Consider the following 12,830-nt stretch of genomic DNA (forward strand, 5'->3'; position numbering starts at 1 on the left):
TAGTACTATGTTGAGACCTACATTCAGTCCCTACAATGCTCTTTTTGCAGCAGATGGCTCTCTCTATCACATCTACTGGAAGTGATCTGAAAAACTTCCTATTGCTGAAAAGAGCCGAATCCATCAAAATTCTTTTGTTACTTTTTAAGACATCCATCAGTATTTCAAGTCCAAAACTAGTCAAAGCTTCTGCTTACTGTCTGCTTTTAGCGCTATTTTAAGGTTTGAAGATGCAGACTGCATGCAGGGTACCTTCTCAGCCTGGAGTGCACTGCTGCTTTTCTAATCTCCTCCCTCCATGAGAATTTCTTGTTTCTATTGAAATTCTGCTTCCCTATCTTCTTCTACATAGTAGAAGTAGTAGTAGTTGCTGCTACTACTTTCCTTTGAAAACTATGCCCTGCTTCCTGCTCCAAATTTCTGTGACTTTATTGTGCTCCCATTTGTATTTGCATTCAGTATTCTTGTATGGAATGTAAATTCCTGACAAAAAAGATGATTTTTGTCTTTCAGCCTCAGTGCCCACAACAATACTTGGCGCACAAGGTACTTGATAAATATATATTGATTAAGGACAATCTGTGCTTCAAAAATAACATGAGGAAACAAGAGTGGGCACCCACTGGAAAGTATTCCAAACAGGAAGATGCATCATACCACATTAAGTAAAAGGAATTCATTGTAGGGCTCATTACATTATTGTAAAGATTTTTCTTTTTTCATTTCTTAACCTCAAATTTTCTGTCACAAAGTTTCATTGTGAGAGAAACTTTCATTTTAATTTTCAGGAAACTTTTTTATTTAATATTTTTTCTATTGTATTGCATTTTTAAATAAGTTTTTATTTTCAAAATACATGCAAAGATAGTGCAAAACCTTGTTGCTGAAATTTTTTCTTCCTTCTGTGCCACCACCCCTTCCCCTAGACAGCAAGTAATCCAATATTTGTTAAACATGTACAATTATTCCGTACATATTTCCATATGTATCATGTTGCACAAAAAAATAAATCAGATCAAAAATGGAAAAAATGAGAAGGAAATAAAGACAAGCAAACATCAACAAGCAAAACAAACAAACAAAAAAAGGTAGTACTATGTTGAGACCTACATTCAGTCCCTACAATGCTCTTTTTGTTCCTATTGCTGAAAAGAGCCGAATCCATCAAAATTCTTTTGTTACTTTTTAAGACATCCATCAGTATTTCAAGTCCAAAACTAGTCAAAGCTTCTGCTTACTGTCTGCTTTTAGCGCTATTTTAAGGTTTGAAGATTCAGACTGCATGCAGGGTACCTTCTCAGCCTGGAGTGCACTGCTGCTTTTCTAACCTCCTCCCTCCATGAGAATTTCTTGTTTCTATTGAAATTCTGCTTCCCTACCTTCTTCTACATAGTAGAAGTAGTAGTAGTTGCTGCTACTACTTTCCTTTGAAAACTATGCCCTGCTTCCTGCTTCAAATTTCTGTGACTTTATTGTGTTCCCATTTGTATTTGCATTCAGTATTCTTGTATGGAATGTAAATTCCTGACAAAAAGATGATTTTTGGCTTTCAGCCTCAGTGCCCACAACAGTACTTGGCGCACACAAGGTACTTGATAAATATATATTGATTAAGGACAATCTGTGCTTCAAAAATAACATGAGGAAACAAGAGTGGGCACCCACTGGAAAGTATTCCAAACAGGAAGATGCATCATACCACATTAAGTAAAAGGAATTCATTGTAGGGCTCATTACATTATTGTAAAGATTTTTCTTTTTTCATTTCTTAACCTCAAATTTTCTGTCACAAAGTTTCATTGTAAGAGAAATGCTTTCAAACCTTCATTTAAACATATGAGATCCATACCCGCTTCTATGGAGTTCTCTCTCATGTTCTGCTTTTTCAGTCTTTAATTCTGATTGAGGTTTTCCTATTTGGGACAATTCGTTCTGTATTGCAATACTCATCTTTTCTAAATCTTTAATGTTTTTTTTGAGTACTGCCCATTGAGAATTTTTAAATTTTATTAATGACTTATGTATAGCAAATGCCTTCTTTTCCCCCCAAATGTAATATGAATCTGTATAGAGAAAAACACAAGTAAAGAAACATATTAGGATTTCAAAATCAATGGGGCAGTAACAGGATATTTACAATGCATATTCTTTGGCACTGATAAAACAGGTTCCACATGCAAATCCTAAGATTATATCAAAATATCATTTTGTCAACAGATTTAAATTGAATTTAAAATAACCTACTTTGGGTTATTGTAGACAGCTGAACAGAATCTCTAAGTTACACATTATTTTATTTTAAAAAACTATCTGAAACCTCAGAATTTCTCTTAATATAAGAAAATATATGTGAAAATTAAACTTACTGATATACACTGTAAAGGGGAACAATAAGATGAATAAAATACATTATATATAAAATACAGTATATATTGTATACAGCATATATTTATGCTTATAAATTACAAACATGCTAAATTTCTTTAAAAGTATCATAAATGTGTTTTATTTCAAACAGTTACATGTAAACACTGCTTGTCCTTTAGAGATTTACACTATAAATCATTCATATACAGCAACATCCTTCCCTCCATGATTCATTAGCCAGACTTCTGGTAACTTTAACCAACATGTAACTGAAACACCAGAAGAAAGTTTTAAAAATATCATCTGAGCATTAAGGAAAATAACTGCCACAAAACACAGGCACTTTATTCTGTAGAAGGGACGATAGCTAAATTTAGATGTAATCCAGAATTAGAAAAGTGTGTTATATCAAGTTCCAGATTTAATAGACTTGGTTATTGGGTTTTCCTTAGCAACGTTCAATTCTTCATTTGATTCACTGTTCAATAGAATTGAAACAGCAAAGATGCAGGGGAAAACAGGGCTGTTCTGGGTACTGCTTGTAATGGGTACTGAAGTTGACATTGACAATAGGGGAAACCTAAGATGCAAGATTTAAAGCAAAAGAAGAAACCGTCACAGACAAGTTAGAGGACTTGTTGAGATTCACAGTTAATAAGGAGATAATAAAGGATTTGTACTTAAGTATTCATGATATCATGCAATATCCTAGATGCCATGCTTATGGAAGAATTTTAAAAACTAGGCAGAAAATTTGTAAGATTGTTACTACTTTTGGTCCCTTAGAGAAAGATTCTACTATTTTACCCATTGTTTCCATGAATGAGATCCCTTTAATCACCTAATGATGTCAATTTCTTCAATACTTTTCTATTATCAACAAAGTAAAATTAATTCCTAGACTTTATGCTGGCATTCAATATATATAACACACATTAAATAATCTAGCACATACAGGTTTACAAAATAATTTCCCCGAAATTATCCTGTGAAGTAAGTCTTTTACAGATTAAGAAAATGAAGCTCCAAGATTAAGTGATCTCTTTATATACACAAAGCTAATCGCCCTACATTGTTAATAGCCTATCTTTTCATATTTACTTCTTTTTGCTATATACTGTCTTATGAAACTGGATTTTCACTGTCATTCTCCTGTCTCTTTGCTCACAATTTCCATGTTTGAGATTTTCATTCCAGTTCTCCTGGACTCCCATGACCTAATGAATTCATTCCCATCCTTACAACCTTCAGAAAGTTGTTTTTATTCTTGATAGCTGATATTCTTTTCCACGTTATACCTCACATAGCATTATGACTGTATTCTTTCTTTGCTTGTTATTATATTATTTGTATTTTTTTCCTACTAGAGTTATCTATGTAGGATCTATTCCCCTAGTACATTGCACACTCTGAGGACAAGGCCTTTGTTTTTCTCAAATTTGTGTATCTGGCACTGAAACAAATAGTAACTCATCTTTGAGAACTTCTATAGCTGAAAAATCATCACCCGGAAGCAAAATAATCCTTTCTAGCTTGGCAAACTCTGCCAGACATTTCACATTAGATGCCAATGCCAGAGCTTCCAAGAGAACACAAAGTCACCTCTATCTTACTATGGGTCAATGGAATAGAACTTGTGTAATCTTCTTGGATATAAGTGCACATTTGGTTTCTGTTGAACACTGGTATTCCATTAGAAAATTGAAAACGATTCTTACCCTCGATATAATTTGAAGGAGGTAAATTACAATTCTCTGGGTCTGTTTCAAGTGATTGAGTGATGTCATCAAGAGTATCTGCAGACATCTCTCCTCCATCCTATAGAATTCATAAAGGTAAAGTAATAAGTTTATGTAAAATTATTGTAAAAGGAAAAGAATAACAATGGCTAATGTTTCTATTGCACATTAAGCTTTTTGCAGCAGGTATATTCACAAAAATTTCTTGAGAAAAGCACTAACCATAATTATTTTACAAATGAGTAAATAGGCTATAAGAGGGATTAGGTGATTTGTCCAGAATCATAGAGTTAGCTAAGAGCCCAAGAACAGATTCAAATTCAGATCTTTGTGATTATTCACTAAGCCACACCCCTACCTAGAAGCTGATTTAGCACCTTTCTGAGAAACACAAATTATTCACGATATCTGCCTGAGAGCAATTTGGGACTATGCTCAAAGAATTATCAAACTCTGAATCCCCTTTTATTCAGCAGTGTCTCTGCTGGGGTCTGTAGCCCAAAGACATCATAAAAGAGGGAAACGTATCTGCTTTTGCAAAAGAGTTGGCAGCAGCCCTTTTTGTAATTTTCTATAAACTAGAAATTGAGTAGATGCCCATCACTTGGGGAATGGGTGAATAAATTATGGTATATAAATACAATGGAGTATTATTCTATAAATAAATAGTGAACAGGTTGATTTTAGAAAAGCTTGGAAAGATTTATATAAACAGATGCTGTGTGAAACAAGAAGAACCAAGGGAAAATTGTACACAGTAACAAGAAAATTATGTGATGAAACACTGTGGTGGACTAGGCTCTTTTCAACAATGAAGTGATTCAAGACAATGCCAATAGGTTTGTGAGGAAAAGTGATATACATGTCCAGAAAGAAAACTGTGGACACCGAATGTAGATCAAAGCGTAATATTTTCACCTCTGTTTGGTTGATTTTTATTATTTCTCATATTTTTCCTTTTTGATTTGATTTTTCTTGCTTAACATGAAGAACATGGAAATATGTTTACAAGGATTGCATATGTTTAACTTATATTGGATTGCTTGATATACTGGGGGAGATGAGAGAGAAAAATGTGGGATGTAAGATTATGCAACGGTGAAAAAGCTATTTAAAAGAAAAAAAAAAAACAGAACAATAAGAAATGGGATTTCCCTCAACTTAGAATTGCTGAAGCAGTGTAATCTACCACCTAAAGAAAGTATTTTTCATATGAGAAAAATTAGATCCCACAGATGACTTACAAGAAGAAATTGCAAAAAACAGTTGGGAATTTTTTCGGTCTTGTCCACTTGCTGCTTTTCTGAATCTTCAAATGTGGCACTTTCCATTTTAAGCCTACAAGTAAGTGAATATATTGTCAACAATTCAAAACTTTGAAGAACGTTTTATAGTTAATTTAATTTAACAGTTTCTTATAAGGTTCAGCACTTCACTTGCAAAGCCTGGAAGTTAGATTTAAAGAGAAAAGTAAAAAAATGCCTCCTAAGGTATTTCATTTTATTCTAATGAAAACAACATGCACAGGTAAATAAATGAATGCACAATACTGGGAGTAAAAATAAAGTAATTGAAGTAAGGAGTTAAAAAAGAACACACCGAAAGGCTTATGGAAGAGGCAGTGCTTTTTGGAGGGTGAGCTTACACTGGGTGAGCTAGGGATTGCAAGAGGTGGAGGTAAATTCCATACTGTGGAATATGCAAAACCATAGAGATCAAACACAGATACTATTTGGAGAAATACACAAATTTTTGATACACAAATGATTTGATACACAAATATCAGAAAAACTTCTAAGAAATCCTTCTAAGAAACTTATATTTGCATATAATTACTCCTATCTCCTATCATACAATGACATTATTTAGACAAATATATCTTTTTTTTTTAAGACACTCTCAAACATACATGATCATGATCTGAAATCACAGTGATTGGCAGTTGTGATTTCCTTAGTGTAGGAAAGTATTACCCACCTATTCACACCTGCAAGCTCCTGTCTTCCAAAGTTTCCTTCCAGCACAGAGAGGTTCAGATTGTGATTCAGAGTCACAGACTCAGAGTATGAACTCTCCTTACTTAATTCAATTCCCTTATGATTGTTTCTAGAGATCAAAAAATCAGTTACTTGTCTTTTTTTTTTAAAGAAAATCTGTGTTTTGATCATTCCTTAGAAAGACGTTAACTTATAATTATATGCTATGCTAGCAATTGGATATGAAAAAAAGGACATTATGTTATTCTTAGGGGGAAAATCCTCATAAGGCACAATTAGTCAAGATGTTTTTTTGAAGGGACATTTTATTGGGGGGGCATGTAATAAGACAAAAACTTTTGACTGAAAGAGGGAACTGTTCATGAGGAAACACTTTCTAGCAGTGTGTACCTGTGACAGTTCTTCAATGTATACTTTTAGAGAATTTTGTGGGAAACAAAGTGACTGGCCCACGATACACAGCAAATAAGTCAGATCTACAAACCTAACAAAACTTTCCATGATTTGGAAGCAGGTTGTCGATACATTAGATTACACTGCTTCAAGTCTAGATCTTGAGGGGGAAAATAATAATTTTCTAGCAATAATTTATATGCTTTATCCTTTGAAATTCTGCTGATGATTTCCATTATGATCAAAGTGCAGCACGAGAAAAAAGTGCCAACATAAACACCAATTATTTTGGAACATGTCATGCAATCTACTTCCCTGAAACTCTCAGGACCAAAGTGTCAGTCACTTTATAGGAGGTAAATAGTGCTTGAAGTCCCAGATACTTTTGATATTTACATTCCCAATGCTGAGTTCAATTTATTTATTTATTCATCTCAAAATAAATTCTACTTAAGCAGATTATTGCTCTTTTCCATTGGAAAAAAGTAGATTTGCATTATGTTCTATTGCGAATTTTGATTTGCTCTACAGCTAGTCATAACACTAAATTGTAAAAATGCTTTAACTCTTACTTTTGTATATAATCTCCCCTCTCCTTAAGATACTGCAGTTTCTGCTTATCCTCTTCTTGAGATTTCTGCAGCAAAAAATTCCCAAACAAAATGTTTCAAATATTTCAACTTTAAAAATTAAATCACAATCTTATCCTTAACTCTGAACTAGTGATGCCTGTACATAAGTATTAAAATTTCATAAAAGTTTACTAGTCCATCAAGTAGTAGCCCATTGCATAGACACAAAGTTATGTATTCTTATATTCCAAATGTGACTATATTTAATACACTTTCATTTTAGATTGGCATATAACACTAAAATATAGCACAGGGCACTTTGTTAGTGTAGATTACAGCCATCTAGAATAGAAACCCTAATGAGTTGTCTGAGGTAAATACACTTAAGAAAGTTTCTTGGGGTCTTCTGGCTAGAAATTACAGAGAATGAATTGAACCTAATTTTCTTAATTCCAAACCAATACATTACACCAGAGATGCCTTGAGTAAAATGATCAAGGTTATGCTTGTTGATTATAAAGCTACATAATGAAACTGCTGCTCAAAGGACAAATACATGTTTCAAAGAAAAGTGTCTTTGGAAAAGTAACTTTCCGATGTAGATTTTTGACAAATTATATTTATGCAATTATCTAAATATTTTATTAAATTTAGCTATTTGGGTATTAGCTCTTTCAACAGAGGTGCTAACTTAGAAATTTTGCAATGGGTATTTTTTTTTCATGTTGGTGAGAAGACTAGATTAAGTACTCGCTGATCCAACCTAAAACCACAGTGATCTTTCTTTCTATCTCTCGGTCTCCCTCCACCTCTCCTTCCATCCATTCCTCCCTCTCCCCCTTCCCCTTCTCTTTCTCTCTCTCTGTCTCCTTCACTTGTGCTCTCTTAAATAAATGCTTACTTTACTTATATAACAACTCATTTGGTGCTTATTTCCATGATACCTTGTATTGTAATGAAATTTTCCCTATTTTGCACTGACTTTTCAGTGAAACTTTAAATTCTTCAAGGACAAGAGAGCATGGCTTTCCCATATTCTTGTTAACCTAATCAGAAACTGTCATAGCATAATTCACAGAACTGACATTCATTAATTGATGGACTAGTTATTGAACAAAAAAGAAAAAAAATTACCCAGTTTTTATATAGTTTAGGTACTTCAGGGAAAGAAGAAAGGGAAGAAACAGTGCCAGTTTGCTGTGAATGCATTTTACTGAGTTCATTTATATAGACACAGAACTGATTGCTTCCTTGTGATTCCTTATGAAGTTCAGTCCACATCTAGCTCCTTGATGACAGCTTCAACATAAGGGCTTTTTAAAAAGTCAATATTTTAATCAATGTGGTCCAAAAGGAATGGGGGGAAAATAAAAGAGAATTGAGTGATAGAGGAAAAAATTGATTTGGGAAACAAAATTTATTTCATTCCAATATTGATTTCTGAAAACCAGAAATATTTCTCCAGCATACCAATATGAAAGAATAAGTTTTGAAAAGAATGAAACTAGCAATAGACTACTTCTTAGTAAAAACGATTATACTGAAGTTAAGCAAGTAAGAGAACTGGTTCTCAACATTAGGAGATGTTACTCAAAATATATGAGATAATGATTACTTTTACATATGACTGAAAATATTGACTTTTATCTTTCTGGAGCAGAGAAACAAGCATTCACTAAGTACCTACTATGCACCAGGCAGTGTGCTAAGTGCTTCAGATTTCTTTTCTCATTTGATTCCACAACTATTCTGGGAGACAGATGCTATTATTAGCCTCATTTTCCAGTTAAAGGAGCTAAGAAAGCTAGAGTAACTTCCCCATATTTTCTGAGGCCACTTTTGAACCCAGATCTTTCCAACTTCAGATGCAAAATTCTATTCATATTTTCACCAAGTAGCCTGTGTGTGTGTGTATAGATATATTTACATACACACCCACATACATATATCTGAATGTATGATATACTTATTACTCAGTCAAAAAAATCTCATTCTTCAGTAAGGTTATTATGAGGGAAAATAATTATCCCAATACAAAAATGTCATAAATGGGAACAAATGGTAGATGTTATCGGTCTTGTTCTGTTAGTTTAAATGACAGGCACAATTCTCAGAAAATGTATTATCCTATTGGTTAAAAAAGTATTCTACTGAAAATCTTCCATTAATCAATGACAAATTACTGACTTGATTTGTGGTTTCATCTGCTTTCTCCTGTAGTTTTTGCTTCATGTATAAAACTGTTTGATGTGACAGAATCTCTTGTGAACTCATTTTTTGGGAATCTGCAAGTTCTTCTGGAAGCTTTCTTATTGTATCCTGATAGAAATATGTATGTAGAGTTTCTATTACTGATTTCATATAACAGTATTAGCTTATATGAAATAAATATTTTACTTGCCTGAATGTATTTATGATTATCATAGAATACTCTTAGGATAAGTCTTAGGAACTGTTTAATGCAACCACCTCATTTTGCAGTTGAGGAAAGTTAAGACCCAAAGAGGTTAAGTAAATCAAGTCATAAAAGTAGTCATTGAGAAAAGGATTGGCACTTGGTTTGTAGAACCACAAAGTTCTTTTCCCTATATCACACATCTTTCTTTCAAGCATGGACCAAATGCTATTATCTTGCTTGCTCATCATAAACCATTCCTTTCAGTCTGATTTCCCCATTCCGTCTTCAGAAATAAAATACCTTCAAAGCCATGTAGCAGATAAACCTTCTCATGTGCAATTCACATGCGAAGGTGGGGGAATGGTGGAGGGTAGAATATATAGTTTCTTATATCTGATAGAAACATTAGGTTTTTTACTTTCTATTTTTCAGAAAAAGTTCTTTGCATTTGCCCTTATATGAATAAGGGTACTTATAAGAAGAAGATGCATTTTTTTCCTCTCATAGTTGCCCTGCAGAATGATCATATGCACTGTTAGGCTTGTCAGCCATGATAAAATTACTTGAAGGGATTGATCTAATTTGATGAAAGCAAAAAAAAAAAAAAAAAAAAGGGGGGGGGGAGGGAAGAAAGAGGAATGGGGGTGAGGGGGAGAGGGGAGAGGGCTGCTGTCCCTGTTACGTCTTCAAAGCAGTTCCTTTTTATACAAGGTTATAAATTAGACTCCTGGTTCCAGTCTTGGACAGAAAATGAGGAAAATTATAGAAGATATGGTAGCTCTTCCAGTTATGGATATACAGTATGGTGCAAGGTCAATACAAAAGGGAAATAATTTCATTTCATTCTCTAATTTAGTAGAAGACCAACATATAAACATACAGAGATAAATAAATGTACACACAAAATACAAACATATTGTGTGTATTAATATTCATGCATTATAAAAATCCTGTGTATTTTCACTATAAAATTAAGAAAATTATCATATAGTAAGTGTAACTAAAAAGTAAAATACATTTAAAATTTTCTATCTCATTAGATACGATTGATTTTCTTGTAAAAAAATCAACTAAAGTCTAGTAATATTTCAAAGGCAATAAGCTAAAAGAAACAAATGTAAAATTGTCAAAGACAATCAGCAAAATTAACTGAATTACTACAAAAACATTAAATTCCACTATGAAATGAATAGATTCAACCACCTGATCATAAAAACTAAACGGAAAATCTAATTTTTTTATCTGAAATGGCTACACAGTGCTATAGTTGGTCGTCTTCCACTCACTGCAAACATGAAAAGCATCACAGAAAATGAGACCTACTATTAGACAATAAAAAGCTAACTATTTTCAGTAAATGAAAGGCCCTGTTGCCAAAACTACGATTCTAGATATTATGCAAGAAGTATTAGTAAAAACAGTGAAAAAAATACTGACATAAATAACAAATATGTAGTAGGGATTCAAAAGCACATTTTAAAAAATGGCTTTATTACCACACACCATAATTAATTCTTAATGCACCATCACAGTCTTTTGAAGAGAATTTTGTCCTAAACTCTAAAAAAAAGCAGTTAGTAATCTTTATGATTTGATTAAAAATATGATCAACTGTTTAATATTTCTAAAATCAGTTCATATTAGTTTGAATTAAAATTAGTCGGACTGATAAACATGTTTCGATGTTTATGAAAAAGGTAACTGTAATTTCCTACAGTATCTCAATTTGGACGACTAATTTGAATTGTTACATTATGCCTAGCATATTTTTTCAGGATTTAACTTGTTTCAGCATTTCTAATAATTTATTCCATTGCAGCATTACATAAAATACTAGGCAAATTATTAGAATTACAAATTGATCAGTATTTACGTATAAGTGCTTAACTCCATCTACACTCATTAACCACTACTATGCATTTAAATTTTCATGGGCTATCTATACAATATATTTTAATCAAAATAAGTCATCTTATCTAAAAAATGGATGTTGGGTGGATTTTTATCATCAATGATTCCTCATTCTCCTTTTGTGCATTCAGAAATTTTACATTGAAAGTTACTAAAATCAGAAACCCGCTGAAAATTCAAATTCCTAATTTATCTTGATCAAAATAACTTTGAAATTCATTTCAAAATATTAAATGTTTGTCAGACAACATTTACGGACCTACCTTTCTTTTTGCCTCCTCATTTTCAAGTTTGCGTAGTTTCTCTCTTAAAGGAATACTTATCTCATCCACTGACTCTTTATTTCTCTCTTCTAGCACAGGGTCTTTTTTTGCAGTGTCAGCACAATAAGGCATAGAGCTATCCTTAAAGGGCATCTGGACACCCTTCGATATGAAGACCGCTTTGTTTTGGGAATCTTCAAATGGTTTCTGAGACAGTGTAATTTTCTTCTGCATTTGGGTTAATGTTTCTGGCAGGGACTCTTGTTCGAAAAGGGATCTATTCCATTTTTTCTTTTCTATATGATTTTCGTTTCTGAGTTCTTTTAATTCATCTTTCCAGTCTTTAAGTCCTCTCTGCATTTCTTCTAAAAGTAATGTGTTCATTTTAAGGGCATTATGTAGTTGGTAGATCTCATTGTCAATTTTAGAAATCTGAATTGACAGGATGTCAATCTTATCTATTAGCTCCTCCTTTAGAAGAAGCCACTTATCTTGTTCTTGCTGCAGATTTAGTTTTGATGTCTGATATTCCTGTTCAAGCACAGCAGAACTTGCACAAGAAGGGTAATGAATTTGTGCCTGTAGTTTTTCTCTGTTTTGTTTTTCACCTTCAAATCTAGAGTTCAGCATTGCATTTGGAAAAAAAACAAATTGCAAGTAATTGTGTTATATAGTCTTGAAAGATTACTAAAATGGATAAAATAATCGAGAGGAAATTTTGCAGTGAACTTTGTGAGAGAAACTTTCATTTTAATTTTCAGGAATCTTTTTTATTTAATATTTTTTCTATTGTACTGCATTTTTAAATAAGTTTTTATTTTCAAAATGCATGCAAATATAGTACAAAACCTTGTTGCTGAAATTTTTCTTCCTTCTGTGCCACCACCCCTTCCCCTAGACAGCAAGTAATCCAATATTTGTTAAACATGTACAATTATTCTGTACATATTTCCATATGTATCATGTTGCACAAAAAAATAAATTAGATCAAAAATGGAAAAAATGAGAAGGAAAGAAAGACAAGCAAACATCAACAAGCAAAAAAAAAAAAAAAAAAAAAAGGTAGTACTATGTTGAGACCTACATTCAGTCCCTACGGTGCTCTTTTTGCAGCAGATGGCTCTCTCTATCACATCTACTGGAATTGATCTGAAAAACTTCCTATTGCTGAAAAGAGCCGAATCCATCAA

General features: G+C 32.9%; 1 protein-coding gene across 2 annotated transcripts in view; it reads right to left on the bottom strand.

The window, feature by feature from the left end:
* LOC127564420 (ankyrin repeat domain-containing protein 26-like) overlaps positions 1 to 12,830 on the bottom strand; it is a 132,370-nt gene that overhangs the window by 43,860 nt on the left and 75,680 nt on the right. Inside the window, exons 11-17 of one of the 2 annotated variants that reach the window (XM_052000943.1) lie at positions 11,641 to 12,256; positions 9,256 to 9,387; positions 7,069 to 7,133; positions 6,084 to 6,212; positions 5,351 to 5,444; positions 4,086 to 4,185; positions 1,850 to 2,063 (exon numbers count right to left, since the gene is read on the bottom strand). In XM_052000943.1, coding sequence (XP_051856903.1) covers positions 1,850 to 2,063; positions 4,086 to 4,185; positions 5,351 to 5,444; positions 6,084 to 6,212; positions 7,069 to 7,133; positions 9,256 to 9,387; positions 11,641 to 12,256 — 1,350 coding nt within the window. The remainder of the gene's footprint in view (positions 1 to 1,849; positions 2,064 to 4,085; positions 4,186 to 5,350; positions 5,445 to 6,083; positions 6,213 to 7,068; positions 7,134 to 9,255; positions 9,388 to 11,640; positions 12,257 to 12,830) is intronic. The other variant, XM_052000944.1, reaches the window with a different exon arrangement.

The sequence above is a fragment of the Antechinus flavipes genome, chromosome 5 (genome assembly GCF_016432865.1).
Source record: "Antechinus flavipes isolate AdamAnt ecotype Samford, QLD, Australia chromosome 5, AdamAnt_v2, whole genome shotgun sequence".
NCBI classification, from domain to species: Eukaryota; Metazoa; Chordata; class Mammalia; order Dasyuromorphia; family Dasyuridae; genus Antechinus; species Antechinus flavipes.